This window comes from Pyxicephalus adspersus, chromosome 4 (assembly GCF_032062135.1).
Source record: "Pyxicephalus adspersus chromosome 4, UCB_Pads_2.0, whole genome shotgun sequence".
Classification (NCBI taxonomy): Eukaryota; Metazoa; Chordata; class Amphibia; order Anura; family Pyxicephalidae; genus Pyxicephalus; species Pyxicephalus adspersus.
In genome coordinates, this window is record NC_092861.1 from 52,337,219 (window position 1) to 52,359,680 (window position 22,462).

Genomic DNA, 22,462 nt, shown 5'->3' on the forward strand with positions numbered 1-22,462 from the left:
CAGCTATGTTGAATAATTTTCTGCAGGGTATATGCACAGAGTGGTGTGAAGCCCTCTGACTCTAAACAGCTTTTTGCCTCAAATGCCAAGAAGCTGATTTTCCACAGATAATTAGTTGGCAATTGCTGCTGGTATTTTAAAAGTAGAAGTAATTTCTTCATTGTCTTTGTGTACTTCAACACACCATGTTCTTACTACTTAAGTGACAGGTTCTCTTTAACACATAAAAGTGCTACCTAATTGCATGTATGCTAACCCTAAGAATTGCCAACCACTGGCTTAGAATTTTAGCCCTAAGTCTACCTGAGACACAGGCATAGACCTGAAACAATACCTGTAAGGCTCATGGATAATTCCTCAGCCATGCAAACATTCCTATGTATAGTTATTCTAATACCAATGAAAGATACATCCAATGGAGTCAAGTAACATGGAAATTGTACTGCCAGGTACCAGAAAGATGTATGCACAACAAATTACTTATTATGTGAAAATCTTGTTCAGATGATGAAAATTCCTATCCTATTCTACCTGTATCTGATACAATATTTCTGAAACAAGTTATCAGATTGTGTGGCTATCTTATAACTATGTGTTCCAAAAACATGCAGTTAGGCTAATTGGCTACTCCCCCCTCCCCCTAAAAAAATCGCCTTAGACTGTATTAAAGACTAAGGTAGGGACATTAGATTGTGAGCCCCTTTGAGGGACAGCCAGTGACATGACTATGGACTTTGTACAGCGCTGCATAATATGATGGTGCTATATAAATACTGTTGAATAAAGGGGTACCTGTTATGGTGTGACAACCATTGCCTGACCAGTTTGGCATAAATGGCATTCCTCAGACAAAGGTTTGTGTTAATTCACTAAGCAACCAAGATATTCAAGGGAAGTTGGGATCATATGTGAGCTTCAAATCACCCTCAGAAGTTTACCATCAGCGCCAATCACTTTGGCTTCACAAGACTAAAGCTACATACACACGTGCAATTATAGTCGTTGGAAAGGATCTTTCACATTCCTTTCCAACGACAAAGGACTGCACGATGCATGAACGATGCTGTACATACAGCACTGTTTTGCTCTATGGAGAGGGGGGAGGGGGAGAATGACAGAGCGGCACTTCCGCCGCTGCGCGCTCCCCCCCTTCCCTTGCATTAGGTTCGTTCGTTGTCCATCGTACGTGGATCCGCCAGACCGGTCATTCGGATGGACGATGGGTGCTGTACGCACGCCAGATTCTCGTCCGATATCGGCCGCGAACCATGGGACGTGTGTACCCAGCTTAAGTAGCATTAGTCAGTGGATAGAAAAATAATGTGCAGCAGAGAATTCCGGCATCTGACAATGAATGCGAAAATATTAACAAAACTTGAATGAGGGAATGGTGCAAGCCCTTAGAGAGGTAAGTATACAATCACATCTATTCAAGAGGCAACAGTAAATGTAAAACACAACCCAGGCTCCCAGTGTGTCCTATCATTTATTCAGGGGTTCAGTCAATTATTATTGCATTTAAAACCACCCTCCGCAGGCTTTCCTGGATCTTCTACTTAATCATTTGAAAAAAAATTCCTCTACCTAATAATTTTTCATAGCCACTGATCAGACTTGATTGGAGTTAGGATTTGATTGGTGATACACAAAGCAGAGAAAGAGTGGAAATAAAACAGCAAATATACTTCCAGTGACCCCGTGAGATGAACTCCCTACTCTGACTTGGGGGAATGACAGGGGACTTATATTATGGTAAATTGAGTACACACTGAGTAGAATGACATTGTTAGTCTTTTCAATTTTTGTTTTTTTGTTTTTCTTGAAAATCACAGAAAATCACATTTCCCCAAATAAACCAGTCTTTCGTGGGTGTCAGTATGTTGTTCCATGCAGCCAATAGTCACTACAGACCTCTGCACAAAATTTAAAAAATGTAAACCCCAATTGAAAGAGCTTTAGAAATGCTCTCTGTAAGCTTTGTGCCCCAATGCCAGGTTAGAATGCATTGTGGGGTGTTTGGAACACATTACTGTAACACTCAATGCATTCTTTATAGATACAACAGAATGCTTTACTTTGCATCTCTTCAGTATAAACACAGCATGAAGCACTGTGGCATTCTCCATTGGTTTCAAAAGAAAGTTTCTAAGGCATTCAAGTAATGCACATTTAAACCACTGCAAACATGCCATAAACATTTGCGGTTTGTTTTTAAATATCTTTTTTTTTCCATTGTTTCCTGTAGCTCTATTCTACCAATGTATTTGAAACCACTTCCTGCGTACATGCACTAGAGCAATGGTTACATGGCATTTCTTATGATGAGTTTCATAATAGCGGCCATAGATGGCCATACTAGCATAATCTGTTTACATTGACCTTTAGTAATATGCATTGACACTCATGGGGGCATATTTATAAAGCAATTAATCTGACATTCACTAAAGCATTTCCTGGTGGAGAATCAATTACTCACATTAAAACACATGGATGTAGAAGATTCTCCACCAGGGAATGTTTCAGTGAGTGTCAGATTCACGGTTTATAGGGGGAGATAGAGGCAAAGTATTATCAGCCAAGTGCCTATACAATTTTGATTAAAAAAAAAAAAGTATTGCTGATGATTCAAAATAAATAGGTAAATGTTGCCTCCCTTAGGCTTACACAAAGTTTCATCATTCCACTGGGGAAAAAAATGAAATGAAAAATATGAAAGATTTTTTTCAGAACGATAGAAAAAAAATTCCACATTATGCATTATAAAATATAAGGAGATTAACCCTATCTATAGATTAGTAATAGAGAACTATTGTTATTTGTAGCAAATTAAACCCTCGTTAAGGGTTGCTCTTAACATTAAAAGCTAGTCTCCAAAGTGATTTAGTCATTTCAATGTTGTGTTAACAATTAGCACAGGCCTAGTAGGATGCCTCCCAGTTCGTATAGAAATATAGTAGTAAATTGTACATTTTCCTGTGCTTGAATCCAAATGACTCCCCACACTTAATTATGAGGATGAGAGGGGAAGCCTATTCCTCTTTGTTATAGGATAAACTTTCAGTAATCCCAAACAAAGGAGCCAGTTCTGGAAGATATGGGATTTGCAGTCGGATTATGGTCTCAGAGATAATAATGTGCAGTCAGTAGAAGCGCGGTTTTATTTTAATTCAAATAAGCTGGTAAACAACCCATGACAAGCCTGGTGCTGGGGAGAACTGTCTTCTGCCTGCTACACTGCCTGGCCAATTTCTCAGCTTAGGAGAAATCTATTATTAATATAGGAAATTAATAACAGATGCAGATTAGACTAGCCACAGTCTATTCGAAGGACAATACACTGTATCCTATGGAACTTTTTCAGGTTTACATTATGTCATTTTTATCAGATAATTCACTGCAAAATGATAAATATTAAACCATTTGATTGACATGTGTTAAGTTTTTCTATCAGGAATTGCTGAAAGGTTATGGATGGTGATGGGACTGATTGGAATGGGATAAGTACTCACTGAAATATGGGTAGCAGTATTAAAAAAGGGGGACACTTATTGGAATGACTGGAATAGGCAGGGATGTAGTTAGAATGGAGGAGTAGTGACAGAAATAGGGGCAGTGATTAAATTGGATGGTGTAGTGATTAGAATAGGCAGAGCAATGAATAGAATGGAGGGAGCAGTAATTTAAGTTAGGTAGTTGCCAAATGGAAAAGAGGGAATAGTGACTGAAATGGGGGAGCAGCAATTTAATTTAGGAGAGCACTGAATAAAATGGGGGAAGCAGTGATTGAAACAAGGAAGCACTGACTGGAATAGGGGAGCAATGATTTAAATGGGGAGAGCACTGAATAGAATGGGGGAAGCAGTGATTTAAATTGGCAGAGGAGCAATTGGAATAGGTGGATCAACGATTTAATTGAGAAGAGAATGGATTTGAACTGGAGTAACAGTAACTGACATAGTGATAAGGGGGCTGATTGAAAGCATTGGTTATTTTTAAAAGGCTTTTAAATTAATACATGCAATTAATAATAATTAATGCTTAGTGTTAAAATTGCTAAAAACGTGAATCCGATTATTTAGCTTCTTTTTACTAAAAATGTTTATATACATACATCGCTGCCCCAATAAAATCAACCACAGAGTGCTGTCTTTGGAATTAGACCTGATCCAAAAATATATGTAAAATACATTTCTGATTTTGCATTTTTAAGTATGTGTTAAAATCATGGAACTGACCTATCATTAAGCTGATCTGACAGTGAAATAGAGGCGACAATTAAATCCGACATCAATTATTATTCCAATCATATTATTGGATTCAGCACAATAAAAATATTAGCATTTTTTTCTGCTGACCGTTGCACCTGAATTATTGTTCTCCGTTAATGATCAATGATTTAATGATAATTATATATAATATATAGAAGGTTTATTATACAAGGTTAGTTTATTTTAACATCGGACCATGTTAAATGTTCTTTAGTGCTTTGTATAAAATCATTTATCCGATATATAAAAAACCCGACAATAAACCCAGCACACAGTTTAATGAATAAATACATTGTCTAATATTTCCTTCCAGTTCGTGTTAACTTCAAACACCAAATGAAAAAAAAAGAATAATACATCTTCCTAAACCCGATTATTCGTATGATTATTCCCTGTTTGATCTTCTACAACTAAGAAGATATTTTGTATGAGTATTCCGTTACAAGTTATGCAAACTTTACATCCTTGTATTGTAGTAGCAACTCTTTCAACTGGCACAGGACAATATTGCAGAGAGTTAAATAAAACGCCTGTGTGACCATGAATAGTTATGTCAAGTCCCATCAATAACAGCAAGTTGTGTCTTTTTCTGTAGGAAGCCTTATTATATAAATACACCTGGGAGGTTATGCTCCATCTGCAAACTGGATTGGTATTGTTACAGAGCAGATCCCCAGCAAATATCATCGGTTCATGTCTCATGTAATAATCAGATTTGTTTAACCCTCTGATGACTAATGTTTAGGGTGTATTGGCCAGTATACTGAGAACTGGGCAGTGCTGGCTGGGGCAGAAGTCCCAGGGTGGATTACTGTCATCTCAGGATACATGGTGGGAGAAGCAAAGAATGGTATTCATTTCTATGGAAAGGTAGACAAACACTGAAAAACTAACAAGACCCCTGCTGTGATTATTGTGTACCCTCTCCAACACCCTAGACCCAACTCAGTCTTCCCTGGCACATGCCAGTCTGTAGAATGCTTCATAATCATAAGGCGTGCAACACTTATAATGAGAGAGAAGGTTATTATTCTATCCAAAAATATATAAAATGCAAAATATATATGGTTTGTATGTTTTGGTATATATAATTTTGTTTGGATAGATAGATAGATAGATAGATAGATAGATAGAGCAAACACTATATGTGTAAAATTTAATTTATAGATGTATACATGTAGTTTTATACTTAGCTTAGTGTAGTGTTTATGTGCCATTTATTGTGATATATAAATTTACTGTTTAGTCGTATAAATTTACTGTTTTTTTTATTTTTGGTATCTCTCTTTTAATATTTGTCTATAGGATTTCAGAATTCACACAAATGACATTCCCACATTTTCACATCAGCTTGTATTAGGAAGAAGTGCGAATTTCGGATGAATACTTGAATACCCAGACCCCTATGTGTCCCTTTTAGCAGCCTGTGATTGCAGCACTTGGCAGGAATAAATCCAAGATTTGTGAGCTGAATATTTTCTGCCCAATGTTTTCTATAAATCGTATAATCTACAGCTAGATAAAACTGAGTTAAAAAAGGTTTGTTGGTAAAATGTACAAGGAGTGGCAAAAAAAGAAAAATCAGAAGAGGATAGCTGTATTAAAATATGAAGAGATCAGTTCAACCTTGCAATGTCTCTTTCTGAAAAAAAAAATCTTTATCAAATCCCCATTCTATGGCTTCAATAAACAGAAGCCATTACCTCACGGCTGCTTTTGTTGGCCCTTTACAAGAGAGAACAAAATGGTTATTCAGGGGAACGCTTTAGATTTTTATTGTGGGTAGTATGCACAAAGAGCACTGTTATTGTATTAAAAAGAACCATCTGTAGCAGAAACAATGCCATCAAATTATCTTTGAATACCCACTGAAAAATATAAAGCTTTTTTTCTCCCTTTCTGTACGGTGGGGGCATACAGCAGTGTTAGGATAACTGATTTTTTTGTGTGAGTGTGTGTGTTGTTGTCGGTTCATTCTTCTCTTAAAAAACAGCCATTTGGGTTTTAAGCCATAAACGCTGCTTCTTGTTGCAGGAGCTGCAGTGAGGAGCTGGGCAGGCGCTGAGACAGCAGAGCAGCGGACGGGTGAACGAATGGATGGCTGGGCTGCAGTGCCATGGCATTGGGGTGCCTGCCCTGCACGGACTCCCCTTTATTGCTGCCAATCTTGGGAAGACTACACCCCGACTTGAAGCCACGTAAGTAATTGCAAAGCCAACTTTGACACCCCCTCCTCCCCTGGAGCTGTTTTATTTTGGATCTAGGAGTGATCAGCAAACCCGCCCATGTGCCAATCATGCCATATAGCCGGCACAGGGTTCAGGATCTCCGGTGCACAGGGAGTAGGGATCGGTACAGGACTGGCACTGTACTGATCGCCCTGTGCTTGATGGATCCTGAGTTTTTTTGTTTCCCCTCTGTGTGCTCTGGTGGCCAAATTATCACGTTTTTGTTTTAGCTCGGAAAACTTGTGCTGGATTATTATTGATCTGTCATGAGAATGAATCCCTGGTGATCCCTATGGATGCTGAGTATCCAGGATCACCTACCTAGGCATGGGACTGTGCCACTGCACTATCTGGGCATGGCGTGCTATAGACAGATACACCTGGGTCACCCAGTCTCCATCTGGAAAGATATAGGTTTTATGGCTGCAGTTTGACATCTGGCTGTATGTCTTAAAGGGCCAGTCAATATGATGTGAGGGGATATCTGCTGTCACAGTCACATCTAAAACCATTCAAAACTCCACCGGATTGTCCTCTCTCTAGCGCCCCTTCTGGCTGCTGTGACAACGACACGCCGAACACTGAACCCCATTCTTGTAACAATGTAGCAGCACTGATCATTATGTGACCATTTTTATATTACATAACCTATAACCGACAGTACTCCTTCCCTGTATTATAAACCAGCATTAATCGTATTTTCAGTTACATTTCCTAGAGAAAGCGCACTTTCTAATAAATTATTCCTAATGGCTATGCTGCCTATCTATTCTCCTTTGTAGAATAAATCCTAATAATAATATCCAGGAGGGTTAATGTTGAGCTGAAGGATCCAGATGTGATTGACAAGAGGAAAGTTGTTGAGGGCAGGTCGTGCTGCCTTATTTACAGCCCACTGCTTGATATAGAGCCTTTTGTTAGGGCTGCAAAGCTAATTTAGTGCTGATCAAAAGCGACACATAGTTAAAGGACTGCTAATGACTGCTAATTTCATTTCACACTCGTACATCCCCAACTGCTGTCATTAAGGACATGCCATTTAAATGCAGGTGAAGAGGAGATTTTTTTTTTTAGGGGGGAACATTTATTTTTTTCAACATTAATATGCCAGTCCACACACAAATGTCCATGCTAATATGCCAATAAATGTTATAGCATGGCATTCATTTCATGTGCTGCTGAGTTCTCCTTATTGCTCAGAAGTTGTCAGAAAATATTGATATTTGTTTATATTTTGATAGCAGATTATTTATATTTATTATATTTATGCCTTTTGATAGCTGTAACTGAGAACCTAAAATTGTCAAAAATATAATATTATTAAAACAAATATTAATAATAATCAATGCACATTTTATGATCACATTTATGGAAAGCACTTTCCTGGCACAGGGCTGCCCATCAATGCATTTTTGCAAGTGGTGTTTAATTTTCTTTCGGCCAGGCAATAAAGTCTAGCAGTTCGAATGGGCAAAACTGGAAAAAAAAATATTTGATTCTTTTATCTTTTTCATCTATGTAGACTAAAGAGCTGTAGTAGACCCCGCTAAGATTGTATGATGTATCTGGAGCAAGTGATTGAGGATGTCTCAGATGTGGGGCTGTCTCGAGCACGTTGTCTTGAGCCCCCCCTGTTGGACGCAGTGGGAGCTGCACAGTGCCAGTCCAAAGAAGGCTCATAAATTCGCCTTGTGTCATTTTTCGGCTTAGAACTTTTTTTCCCCTCACCGCAGATAGAAACAGGAACAATATGTAGTTGTAGAGAAAAATCCTAAACGAGACAAAGGTCTAGCAGTGTTAAGACATTAGAAGAATGAATGCTAGGCGTGTGTTCATTTGTGCCATTCTTTTATTCATCATTAGTTTTATGTGATGAAAGAGAATTTCGTGATCGTTTTCGTGATCGTTCTTCATTAACTGAATCTTTACTATATAACACTGTTAGATGTATCAGTACCATCTGATTTAAAGAAAATTACATATATTGCTGAAGGGGAACAATATAAGTTTTATTGCATCTGCACAGATTTCTATAGATATCATTATTATTAGTAGTAGTATTATTGCTCATACACATAGGAAGCTGCTGCAAAAACTCAACAAGAAAAGTCGTTTAGTTGCAGTACATCAAGCTCTTGTAAATAAACCAGCAGGTGAATCTGAGAACACGGTAAATATATTGGATAAAATCATTAATTATTGTAAATGTATTTGGAATCTAAAATGTTTCCCAAAACTCACTTCCTCTGATTTCCTAACATGGACCTGATATCCTAATGTATTAAATATAATCTACAAGTACATAGAAGAGATAAATATATATTCCATATAATTGTGTCAGTGTAATGGTTATTGTAAACCAATGTTATCAGAATGACACCACTACACTATAATAAGATTCCAAGAATCATTCATCTAGACAGGGTCAAATATATAGAAATAAAATTAGGCAACTCCCTTCTTTTCAGCTTTTCAGTAATTGAATAAATACTTAAATTAACACTAATTTATCATTGCATTTTATTGCTTGACAAGTGACCTGTATTGGTGGTTGATGTCTTTACATGATGAGAGATCTATGGATGACCATGACAATGTTCTTTATTGGTCTGTCTATTCTATATTGTGATCATGAATCTAATTGCAATTGTCCCTGGAGTCCTAGGCCTGAATTGGCTTTAATCACTGATATATAAACGGGTTTTAGCAGACAGATTAGAATTTCATGTTGATTTTGTGAGTCTATACAGACGGCTAATGGCCTAATATTCCAATGTATGGACTAGGGATGGGATATAAGGGGGCTACATGTGAACCCTGAGCTCTTCGAATTCCGCCGCTTTTTTCAAGAGTCCTTGAATGCAATGATTGGGTAAATCTGGCTCTGGTTATTGTCTACCTAGAATGGCACTTCTCACAATTACAATCGCTGCGCTTCCTGATCGGCCGCCGAATAAAGGGCGCCAGAAGCAGGTTCAGATAATCAATAATAGATTTCAAGGACGCTCTTCAGCTACTGGGTAATTGTTCTGGAGTATTGAAAATAAAATCTCATTGTCCATTTACTACAGGGACAGCAATAGATGATTCACATTCAAGACTGTATTAGGTGAATTTTGGATATGGCCCTGGTACAAGCAGTGTACTGTTGTGTGCCCTGACAATCACACCTTGTATGTATATAAAGTTCAAATCCGATCCCCTTATCTAAAAAATCATTATAGGAAGTGTCATGTTTTTATTGTGATTGTTTTGTTTTTATTAGGAAGTATACAGGAGTTTAATTGCGTGCATGAAATCCAGGCCTCTGCTGTATAAGCCATATATATATAATACTTGAATTTATTTTTATAATATATGTTTATAAGTGCACGTATGTGTGTGTGTATATAAATAAATATATATATATATATATATATATATATATATATATATATATATATATATATATATAATTAGGAAGAATATATTAAAAGTAATGAAAATAAAAATTTTATATCAATATAAATGCTATAATTTATTATGAAACAAAATATTTAAAATATAAAAGGTGTATGGATGGAGCTTGATGGAAATGAAAAATGTAGTAAAAGAAAAAAATATTTCTCGCACATATCAAAATAAATATATATGACACCACAAACCCAAAAGCCGGTATGTGTTTATAACAGGTGTATTTTTTCACTATTGGTCTCGGCAACTTTACAGAAATCCGGGATGAAAACTTTTGGCTGGCATAGTTGACGTTTTGTTCAGAATTGAGTTAGCAAGGCATTCATTATTTCGGAGGGAGATAAAACTCTCCTAGCCCTAACAGACAAATAGGCCCTTTTGAGGATTTTAATTACAAAATAAAATGAGGCAAGCTCTTCCTTGCAAAGGGTTTGTGAGTGGTTAAACAGTGCTTTCCCCCAATACTGGTGGTCGTCAGCCTCCACTAATTAGCAATGCTGAGAAATTCCTGTTAACAAGGACATTCTCCCAGTCCCCGTTGGTCCCCTGCAGTTCTTCATTTCCATAAGAAGATTAGGAGTGCATGGAACACACTCAAATGCAGATGCAGAAAAGAAGCGTTTTTAACAAGCAATATAATAGCGCAATGCTTGGCTAGCTCTCACCTAATTACTGCAACTTAAACCTCTATTTGCTTCTCAGGACAAAAATACGCTTGGAGGTTCTTCTACTTTTCCCCCAAACTTTTATTCCATGGACATGCTACCTGAACAGCAGTGATCAAACTTTCTAAATACTCATATACAGCAAACAAATGATTTATTACAAATATTTGTTCATGATTTAATTCCTGTGCGCTTATCCTATGGTACCAATACATTTATTACATTGTAGATAGAAGCGCCGATTTATCATCGCATGATCGTATCATAGATTTACTATACATCAAAAACAGATACCATCAAATTATTTAGAAAAAAAAAAAATTACAGCGGAAAATATTTAAATCACCGATTTAAAGGAATCATTGGTACAGATGCATGGTCTCATAATACATAACTCGCATGTGTCTAAAGGTATAAAAGCTTTTAATATGCAGTTAGTTTTATTTTTTTTTTCTTTCACACAATGAATCTTTATTTTAAAATATTTAACTGCAATGTCCTTCCTTGTCATGAAATAATATTAGTGAAGCAGATTATACACAAGCCTACCTTGGTGTTAGCTAGATGCAAAGTAGAGAAAACATAGCAAATTAAAATAAAGCGTGGTGAATGAAAAAAAATCCCAACTAATAAGACGGGTCATTAATTATATAATTTAACCTCATCTATTTGACTTATTAGTAGCTGAAGCGGCAGCTTGTGCTGGGACGGGGAGAGCAGTTACCGCTCCTGGCCATTAGGCGGCGCTCTTACACCATGAGTATCTGAAGGACTTTCCAATGAACCTGCTTGTGTAATCCAATGAATAACCACTTTACCATCAATTGGAGGGAGATCAGAAAATCTCTGCTGTGATCTTCAAACTTATTCCAAAATCATTCTTTGAAAGATACTCTGCTTTGCTTGGAAAAAAGCAATATCCTAATATACTGCAACCTAAAAAATACCATATTTTCATATGTATATAATATATATAAATAAATATAACATGAATATATATGAATATATATATATATTTTTACATATATATATATATAAATATTTATTTATTTATTGGATGTGATATAAGTTTATTGTTAGCACACAAACTCGCTGTATCCCTAATGTACAATATATGTGGATCATCATGTGTTACTTCTGTCCCTGTAATCCCCCATATATGTCCCTGCACACAAAGAGCCCAATGTGGCCAATCTTTATTTGTTGTTGGCTGTACTTTAGACACACAGCTTTGCACAAGGCAATGGAAGTAATCTTAGAGGTGTCTTTGTCTGGCTGTGTGTAGTTACAAGTAGCTAGTTTTGTCTCTCCTGTAGGGGCCATGCTGCATTTCTTTTGGTATTGATGTGTCCCCCCCATTGAAATCTTTACATGGTGACAATGGAGCATCTTCTGAAATTACACTCTGCCTCCCCCATTCTTGCAGCCACTTCTCTATACACCCAGCCATGGGGATCTCAGAGTTGATGATTGGGGGTTTTGTGTTCCTTCAGGAGGAAGATGTTGGCCAGTATCATTGATTCCTAATAGATTTTTCTTATTTGTTGTAAATCTTGGCAGAATTAGGAAGTAATCGGTTGCTATGGGGAGTTATTTTCTGTTTGTATAGAGGGGATAGTGAGGAGGGGGAGGGCTGTGTGTAGGGACCTGCCAGGCTGGCTTTTCCATGAGATGTATGTGAATAGGGCGAATTATTGGGCAGTGATTGCATTGGTCAGGTGTGACATGTTAGTAAGGGGTTAATGATCCCCGGGATGAAGTTTCAGCAGTCACTGAGCCCCGGTCCCCCCACTTCCTCCTCTCCCAGGCGTGTGTGACCTGTTGCTACTGTGAGCGTGGAGGGAGGGGGAGGGGGAAAGTCACTCAGCGATAGGCTGCCGGCAAAGTCCGCCCCGCCCCCAGCTCCACCATCCGCCAGGCCCCTTGTAACCACGCCCACCCCATGCAAACCCAAGCAGAGGGCTGACCCTGCGCGGCGTTCTGATTGGCCGCCAGAATCCCATTTATTCCCTGACAGCCCCCATCACATGGACGGTTGTCTATTAACTTGTTTGAAAAAAGTATCCGGACTTGTGAAAGGCGCAGGATGAGAAGTAGTCTGCTGGCCATCTGAGAGGCATCAGAAGAAGGCGCACTGCGAGCACAGCCCATTGGCTTCTTCGGGTTTTTGGGGACCCCAGACAGACAGACACTTTATTTTCTCTCTTTTGCCGGCGAATTACCCCAGCCGCGTGAATGTACAATATGATGGAAACCGAGCTGAAACCTCCCGCCCCCCAACAGACTTCTGGGGGCACCGGGAACTCCAACTCATCGGCCAACAACCAGAAGAACAGCCCGGACCGGGTGAAGAGACCGATGAACGCCTTCATGGTGTGGTCCCGGGGGCAGAGGAGGAAGATGGCCCAGGAGAACCCGAAGATGCACAATTCTGAGATCAGTAAGCGGCTGGGGGCGGAATGGAAGCTGCTGTCCGAGGCGGAGAAGAGGCCGTTCATTGATGAGGCCAAGAGGCTCCGAGCCCTGCACATGAAGGAACATCCGGATTATAAATACAGGCCGAGGAGGAAAACCAAAACCCTGATGAAGAAGGATAAATACACCCTGCCTGGGGGCCTGCTGGCACCGGGGGGTAACTCCATCACTTCTGGGGTAGGTGTGGGGGCAAGTCTGGGAGCCGGGGTCAATCAGAGGATGGACAGCTACGCTCATATGAACGGCTGGACCAACGGGGGCTATGGCATGATGCAAGAACAGCTCGGTTACCCGCAACACCCGGGGCTCAACGCCCACAACGCGGCTCAGATGCAGCCCATGCACCGCTACGACGTCAGCGCGCTCCAATACAACTCTATGAGCAGCTCCCAGACCTACATGAACGGCTCCCCCACCTACAGCATGTCCTACTCCCAGCAAGGGGCCCCCGGTATGACTCTGGCTTCTATGGGCTCCGTGGTAAAGTCAGAATCCAGCTCCAGCCCGCCCGTTGTCACCTCTTCCTCCCACTCGCGGGCTCCTTGTCAGGCAGGTGACCTCCGGGACATGATCAGCATGTACCTACCTGGGGCAGAAGTGCCAGAGCCCGCTGCCCAAAGCAGACTGCACATGTCCCAGCATTATCAGAGCGCATCTGTACCAGGCACAGCCATCAATGGCACGCTGCCTCTATCACACATGTGAACACAATCAGCAAAAAAAGAAACTTTTATTAGAGTTTGGACTTTTTTTTCTGGACTATTTTTGTACAGAGGAAAAAAATGGGGAGGGTAAAAAGAACTTGTAAAGTACCAGAGGAAAAAAAAAACAGGAAATTAAGATAAAAGTTCTAGGTAGGAACTTTTTTTTTTCAAAAGTTTGCAGAATTATTTACCGATAATATTTAGAGCTAGTCTCAAAAGTGATGAAAATTAAAAAAAAAATATGTTTTATTATTTGCGAAAAACTTTTGTACAGTATTTATCAGATAAACAAGGCAATCCAAATGCTATTGTTTAGACTTTGCCAATCTTTTTACACTCATAGGTCAATGCAGTTCGGATGGAGCTGCCATGAGAACACTTTTGTTTTTCTTTTACAATTTGGACATATTCGTTTTAATTCGTTGTGCAAAAAATAAAAAAAAAACAGGACGAGTAGAAAAACCAGTTTCTTGGTTTTACAATATTGAAAAGAAAATACACAGAACTTGTGTACTATTATTATTATTTTTTATCATTGATTGTGAAGGGCAGTCATTGACTCAAACAGTTGTTAATTTATATTAGGCTGTTTTCACCCTGTTCAGATAAAAAAAAGCAAAATGAAACTACTGTGTTTGAAATATTTTCTTATGCTTTGTAATATTTCTGTAAATTTATTGTGCTGATATTTTAAGTTTTTTTTCTCTCATTTTCAGTAGATGTATTTTAAAGACTCGGCTCAGTTTGCCGAAAGTCCATGTATATATATATGAACTAATACCACTCTTATAACAGGTACATTTCCAGCTTACGTTTTTACTCCATTCTGCACAGTTTGAGATAAATAAATTTTTGAAATATGGAATCTGGCATCTTTTGCAGTGTTTTATTTTGTATCGCTTATATTGATGGCTAGCACCAAAAAAAAGCGCTAACGTGAGCTGTGGTGTAGTTTAGACAGGACCAATTTTGCTATTTAACTGTTATTGATCAGAGGCAGAATAACAATAGATATGTTAATATTAAACGTTCAAAGAGATCTTATGTGAAAATGAGTTCTGTTCTGAATTCTGCAATATTATCGCCTAATTGTTTAGAGTGGGGGCCAATGCAGATGTCATATACTTTCACTTGGATCATGTAATGTTTTCTAATCAAATGCATTTTAATAGCAGAGTAATCTTAATGTGGTAACAATGATCAGATGACAAGAAGCCGGCATTCATGGAGCATCTATCTGCATACAAGGTAAATGTTGCTTTGACATTTGGTGATAAAGTGGATCAGTGTAATGCACCCATCAAGCTCAGCTTCTACTTTGTATTTTCAACGCAGAACAAAAGTTCTCTGTATTGAAAACAAATTGCGCCTATTACAGCTGTTTTAATCCTATCTCTAAATTGCCAGCGGGCTCCCAAAAAAATCTGGATAGTATCTCCAGCTGATAACAAGCACACACAATAAGAGAAGCCCTGGGCCCTTACACAAGAAAGAAGCTTCAGCTACCAGGTAGAGTTTGACTTTTAAAAAGCTGAATTCATGCTGCTTTATTTCTTCATCTGTCTATTCTTGTATTGGCTTCACCATTGCTCTGCATTGTTAACCCAACTGGTGCACTTGTTCAAGTCACCCTCACTGGCTGCCTGCTTACTGACCCCCTAGATAAGTGAATTCTGGAGTATTGATTAGGTGATAGCACTTCTGCTCACTTGTTATGGTTTTGTCATTGTAGGCGGTTAGAGATAACAAATAATCAATATTCAAAAGACTGTCAGGTGAAAGTCACCCAAGACTTCCTTTTATATGTAGATCACCATTTTTTTGATAGAAATAAATGATCCCTAGGCTTAGAAGGGTTAAATAGAATTGGTGGTCTTTGCCCTTTAATTTAACTAACCTACATTTAAACGAATCTCAAAGCAAATAGGGTTTAGCAGGCCAGCAAAAATCAGTGTAATTACTGACTTTGTGCATGATGGGCTTACAATCGGTAGAATGGTAATGTGCGACATTTGACAACTTGGGTTGTATTGGCAGGAGAAATCTCTCACAGGGGTTTAGCACCATCGTTGGCAGAAGGTGGATCTGTCTTTGTCAGGTCATTCTTAATATACATGTGTACTTAGAGTACCTTAGTTTTAAATGGACAATTATTTATGGCTAGTATGCATGCACATGTTTATCAGAGCCAACAGTTTCTGCAGCCATGTAATAAATCGAATTGTTTTATTATTAGGAATGTCATTTCAGTTATGTGAGAGACAGATAGTGTGCAGGAAAATTATATATACAGGGTGAACCAAATGTAGGTGGACAGAAAATGATAAGATTTCTATATACTCTTTTAACACCCATTTTCTTGCATCAGTATTAAAAATATTTGTCATTATGGGTTCTCTGAACTATCTGAAAAAGAATTAATAAATGAGTTATAAAATGTAATATAATATAACACAAACACCCTAAAATAAATCTTATCATTTACTGTCCACCTACTTTTGGTTCACTCTGTATATATGGGAATAAAATATATGTACATGTATTTATTATATATGTATGTATGTGTATATAAAATATATGTACATGTATTTATTATATATGTATGTGTATATAAAAATATATGTACATATTTTTAGTTTAGTCTATATATTGGATATGTGTACATATACATTTTTCCATATATATATATATATATATATCGGCTACAGATGTGTGACAAATCCCTAAAATGCTGTGTGCCCCGGGGATATGGCGTTCAGTGTATGCCCCCCTTCTCCATGTCTCCTCCACTTGCTTTTGCTGGCAGCCCTGGTTGGGTTTAGAGTAATGTCTCACTAACCTTACATAATGTTTAGATGAATCCATTGATGAGATTAAAGTTTCCCATGTGAATTTTTGAAGCGGAGTGGTAAAATATTTTGTCGTATAGGGGAGTAGATTAGCAGGCATCCTTGCCAAGGCAGACTAACTGGTAATACATAGAGTCTCAGGGGACGGCGGCTCACATTAACTGCTAAATGAATATTTGACAAGGGCTCACTGTGAGGCATTATTACTACAAACGGGTCCCTACTGGACTTTCAAAGGGTCAGAGGGCATCGGTTCAATTAATTATTTATACCGCTTGTTCTTGCACGGCGTTATCCTGCAATTGACATGTTCTTACAGTTGGAGCTCTCTGGAGATCTAGATATAAAATAAATAAAAATGGCATGGTAGGGGGACATCGGCCAACAATAAATAGCTTTGATTTTGGGCTTATCTGTATTAATAAAATTGTGATAGATAGATAGATAGATAGATAGATAGATAGATAGATAGATAGATAGATAGATAGATAGATAGATAGATAGATCGATCGATCGATCGATCTTACTGCGTATTTAGATACTTGCCCTGTAAATTTGCCCTTCCCAAGCATTCTGATTCAGGAGAATTTTCATTTGCGAATCATTTTAAATATATTAGTTATGTAATAATAAATTGAGTTACCTAGGCCATCTAAAACCCCCCTATAGCAAAGCAGCTTCTATATAATACACATAAGCACTATTTTCACAGGTAGATTTCAGGTAGGTGTAATGGCCCTCCATTTAGGTATTTGATGAGTTGCTTGTTTTGTGCCAGTAATAGAAATGATCTTTGGTTTGTAGCGCTTCTGTACCGGCACCTAGAAGCAGTCTCCTATAGGGATCAGCTCCCCAATAAAGCTGCCATACCTGCAGCACATTTATAAATGACTTGCGTGTTGACAAATGATCCAGCCTGTCTTCTTTCTTGTTAGACATAAAAGATGTACAATAGGGGATCTGGCGTGCTGTTTTGACTCATTTTTGTTGCTGGAGAGGATTCGGGCTAAGGGTGAGGATTGCCATTAAAGTTTATAAGCCGAGCTTGTATTATATAGAAATGATGCTGAAACAGTGTACAGTGCTGGCCGCTGTCTGCATGGCAGTGATGGGACAAATCTACATTTTATATTTACATTTCCAGGACTTTTTAGTAATTGTGGTGAATAATGGAAGCAAAGAATTAGCTTTATAATTAGGCGCTTCATATTTCAATTAGTGGCAGACACACACACACACACACATATATATATATATATATATATATATATATATATATATATATATATATAATGTAGTAGTGTGAGTATATATCCTTGTACTTCCAGTGGATCTTTGGTTTGTCCAGGACCAATGCTAGTGACGTCATCAGGCCCTAGACTTTTCCCACACATGGAATCTGGCCACTGTGAAATGTAAATTCGTACAAATCATACAAGTAGCAATGGCAATCTTTAAAATAAAATCTCTAATAGTAATACAGATTTCAAGTATCCTCTTAGATCAGTTGGAGAGCAAAGGCTTATATAATGTTAACTATATATATGTTATATATATATATACCATTTTATATCCCATGGCCCGCAATATTAGTAACCTTTGCTTATCAATCTTAATTAAAATAAATTGTTATTAAAATATAAAATACAAATGTGACACAGTGCTACAAATACAGATTCTGCTATACGTGGACGAAATTCGCCCAATATTTGAAGAAAGCGATGTGTCATTTCTTATTTTCCAAGAATTACGGTTTTCTAAGCTCCTACAAATTGCAAAATTGTAGAAGACAGAGCAATAATGAATGTATTAGAGGGAGCAGTGCATCCCTCCAGAGACCCTTATCATCTAGCAGCAGACCGACTGATCCCCCTGCTTTATGCTAATACACCGCATGACGTCACACTCTGCTTTTGGGGGGAATTATCCTGGAAATTATTTTATGCCATAAATATTATTTCTGACATTGTCTTTCTAATGGACCGTGTATACTAACATAAGAAGCTGAAGGCCTAAATATATACAAAAATATATGGGAAATGTATAACATGGGAAGCTTGGTGTATTCGTTTTATTCAAATGAAACTAACTAAATGGACTAAAGATTCACTAGAACATTATGACCATTAAGGAAATAAAGGAAAAAATAAAATAAAAAAGCGACCTTCATTTTTTTGGTTAGGCTGGCGCACTTTTAGTAAATACTTCTCATCATTCATCGTGTTTTTTGTTTTGTTTTAATGACCAGAAATGTGGATTTTAGTAAAACGCATTTTCTGCTTGTGTTAGGGACAACTTGTTTTCTAGTTTCTGTTCTGTACACAGGAAAAAAATGTGAATGTAATGTTAGTGGGTGTCAACAGGTCCAGAAATAAGAGAAGCCTCCAATATTAGTACATAGGGTACCAAGGAACACTTCATTTATACTGAGCAGAGAAAGGTTTATACTGATCTACTTTGATATCTACTTGTTAAAAAAATGTGATTACGTTTAGTGTATTCGGATTTTGGTTTTCCCAGCAGTATAAAGGAAATAGTTTTGTTCTGATGCGTATTGTAAACTGCGCTGTTTGCGGGTGATATTTACTATCAAAGTCGGACACCTGCTAATATAAAAGTAATATTGATAATTCCATAAAATCTATTTATAATTATAAAGAAAGAAAGCTGTGTGCTAGTTTTACATCCCCTAGCTGGGGAATTATATTCTGTATTCTATGTCAGTGATATCATTTTTTTCTACAAATACTTTCATCTATATCTAGCAATGATTTATTGTTGTATCTATATATCGGTCTATCTACTTATCGATCTCTAATTCATAATCAGGAAACTGAAATCAAATTGTCAAGTAATTATAATGTATTTCTAGTGATTGATGATTTGTGATAATGTATCCACCTTAAAACTACATGTAGGGAATGTTTATAACACACACACACACGCAATCATCTGCCATTCCCTGATCAGTGTGTCACTAGAAACAAAAGTCGGAGACTTTTATCTTTAGAAGCTGATGCTTAAATATCTATTTAATGAATAATAATGCAGATGCAAGAGTAACCCCTAGCACCCAATCAAGTTCCATCTCCCTGTTGTCAGGTCAGCAGTTGCCATGGGTTACTCCAGTTGTCAGTGGCCTGGGGAATGAGAGCTGCAATGAATACACTGTGATATATTTTAATGAGCCCATTCTAGTGGATTGGGGAGCGCTCCCTGGGACCCCCCAATAATCCTGAGCTCTGTGTGATTGTGGGACTCCATGAAAAGCAGGATGAAATGGGATGAATTGAGTCCTGTCAGAGATGTCTCTTCTTCTTGAACAGTGTGTTCTGGTGAATGCCAGGAGCTGGGTTATCCAGTGCAGGTGCAGTGCTGCTGGGGGATGGGAAGGGAGGGAGGGGGGTCTGTGTGTTCAGCCAAAAAAGCACATTCTCCACAATAGACCACACACTGCCAGCCAGCATGGCATCAACTCACACTCTCAGAGTTTTTTTTCCACCCTCTTACACAGTTCCCAGTTCACAAAGTGGCTATACAGTACCACCAGCAAGGGTCCTTTAATGAACATTTGTCACTTGTATGACACAGAATTTCTGTCAGTCTGGATATAAAAAGGGAGAAAAAAAGACCCTACAGCCCATAGACCTCTTAATAAAATATTTATTTTTCGTGTTATTTTTTTCCTGGAAAATTTTAATTTTCAAAACGAACCTATAGCCAATGATCTGTGACAAGTAACACCCCCGCGGGGTCTTTGATTTCTTCTTATTAATTATTATTTGTGTGTATTTGGTAAATTAAAGAGGCATGGGACACCCCCAATCCAGATCTGCTGCCTCTCAGTCCCTAGTTGAGGTTGGATTTGTTGTAATAGAGTTTTCTTCTTGTCATTGTCACCTCTCTGAGTCCTGCATGGAGCAGATTAGGACTGGGCTGGATGTGCTGGAGCATTGCACTGCGCAAATTACTTCTTGTTTGCTTATAAAAAGCCATGTAAGCGGAAAAAGTTTGATCACAGCACAAACGGCATCGCCTAGACTTAACTGCAGACCGCTAAGCAGGAAAAATGACAGCCAGGAATGATTGTTTTGCTATTTTTCTGCATCACAGTAAATGGCGTTTTCTGACAGTATGACAGGGAATTAGAGAAAGGCACAGCTTCATCATTGTCTGGGAATTGGCTGCAATGTGTTTGGTAATATTCCTCTTTTTTCTATATTTTAGGATTGGGACGCGTCAATGGGCTTCAGTGAGCAAGTTGTCCCCGCTGACTGCGGTGTCCCCAAATTATAGGTATGGAGAGCGCTATGTGTGACACCCCTAGCGCTCCAGCCTGGCGTTCTTGTTCTCTTCCATCATGTACAGACCCCATAATTAATCCCTGTGATTAATGCATGCTTTCTGCCCATTGGGGAGTCACTGCTTTCTAATACATGATGAGCAACCTGCAAAAAGTCTCACAATCCGACCTTTTTATTTTTCTTGATGCCCCATTTCCAGTAGTATTGGGATTACATAGAATATTTGTAATGTTTCTGATTCCAGTTTCATGCATTGTTGTTTTCTGTTTGTTCTCCAGCAGACAAATAAAAATCGCAGCCACACATCGGGGCTCCTAATTCGCCTTAATATGATCTTTATGGCGATATAAGAGCGGATAATTGGCCTATTTTTCGTGACAACAATGTCATTGACAATAGCTTTATTATTTAATAACTTCCACCCTTGGCTGGGAAGGCTCCGGCAGGGAAGACCTTTTCTCTACAGCTCAACTTGTTGGGGAAGAACAATAGCAATGTAATTGTAGAGATTTGTGAAGATGACTTGTGCCAATGAACTCTGCAGATATGGAAGGTCCCTGGGATCTGGGCACTATTGCCTGGGACCCCCCCAACCCCCTCCTCACCCCCCCTTTCTTAGCAGCGTACACATTGTTGGATTTATAGAGAATTCTGATCTGTTCAATGCCTAGCAACAGCCTGGATCTTCCCAGAATAAATACACCCCATGTACTGCACCCCTGTCATGTCAGCGCTATAACGCTTCTTCCCAGCAGCATCAACCAAATCTGCATACAATCCGATCCGTGATTTACTAAAGAAATGGACAATGGTTGTTGTTATTGATCTGATTATGTGCAGGTGAAATAAAGAAAAACTTGGCTTTCGGGTGATGGGAAAATTCAAACTATTTGTACTGTAGACATCTTTTTTGTTAGTAAATCAGCCTCACGACCCTTTAGTAAATCATGTATGGAATTACCGGAGTGCAGACACATGTTATTGTAAATCGGATTTTCTGAGCGTCAGAGGAAAAACATTAGGGAGACTAATTATCTAATTATTAAATAATTATTGGGAGCGATTTGTGTTAATAATATTCAAAATAATATTTAGGAAATCGTAACAATAACTATATATATATATATATATATATATATATATATATTTATAACAAAAAATGAATGTAAAAGTTTCAAATACTATGTATTTCAATAGTGTTATAGTATTTACCAAATACTCACCCATTTAATAATAATAATAAAAATTGTATATATTATAAATAATGAATTGTATTATATGTTTTCTTCCTGACACATATACACCCTTTTCTATGGGTGCAGTGGGTCAGTGCCCGGTGTCCTCTACCTGTCTGGCCACAAGTGATTGAGGTGACACCACTCAGTGTCAGAGAAGCCCCCCCCCCCCCCCCCCCCCCCCCCCCCCAAACGTTGAACAATGTCAGCTTTGATGCACTTTAAGCAGGGACAGCAGGGGACTGTGATGATGTATGGCATTCTTCATCCTAGTGCATCGG

At 38.3% G+C, this 22,462-nt stretch overlaps 1 protein-coding gene across 4 annotated transcripts in view; it reads left to right on the forward strand.

Moving 5' to 3' along the window:
• SOX2 (SRY-box transcription factor 2) overlaps nt 1–22,462 on the forward strand; it is a 61,459-nt gene that overhangs the window by 28,478 nt on the left and 10,519 nt on the right. For 2 of the 4 annotated variants that reach the window (XR_011920298.1, XR_011920302.1), the window contains exons 5-6: nt 6,303–6,466; nt 20,870–20,938. Coding sequence is in view for 1 of the 4 variants with exons in the window: in XM_072408154.1 (XP_072264255.1) it covers nt 12,850–13,794 (945 nt within the window). In the remaining 3 variants the exon portion in view is untranslated. Of the gene's footprint in view, nt 1–6,302; nt 6,467–12,575; nt 15,303–20,869; nt 20,939–22,462 lie in introns of those variants that run through there. The other 2 variants (XM_072408154.1, XR_011920297.1) reach the window with 2 other exon arrangements.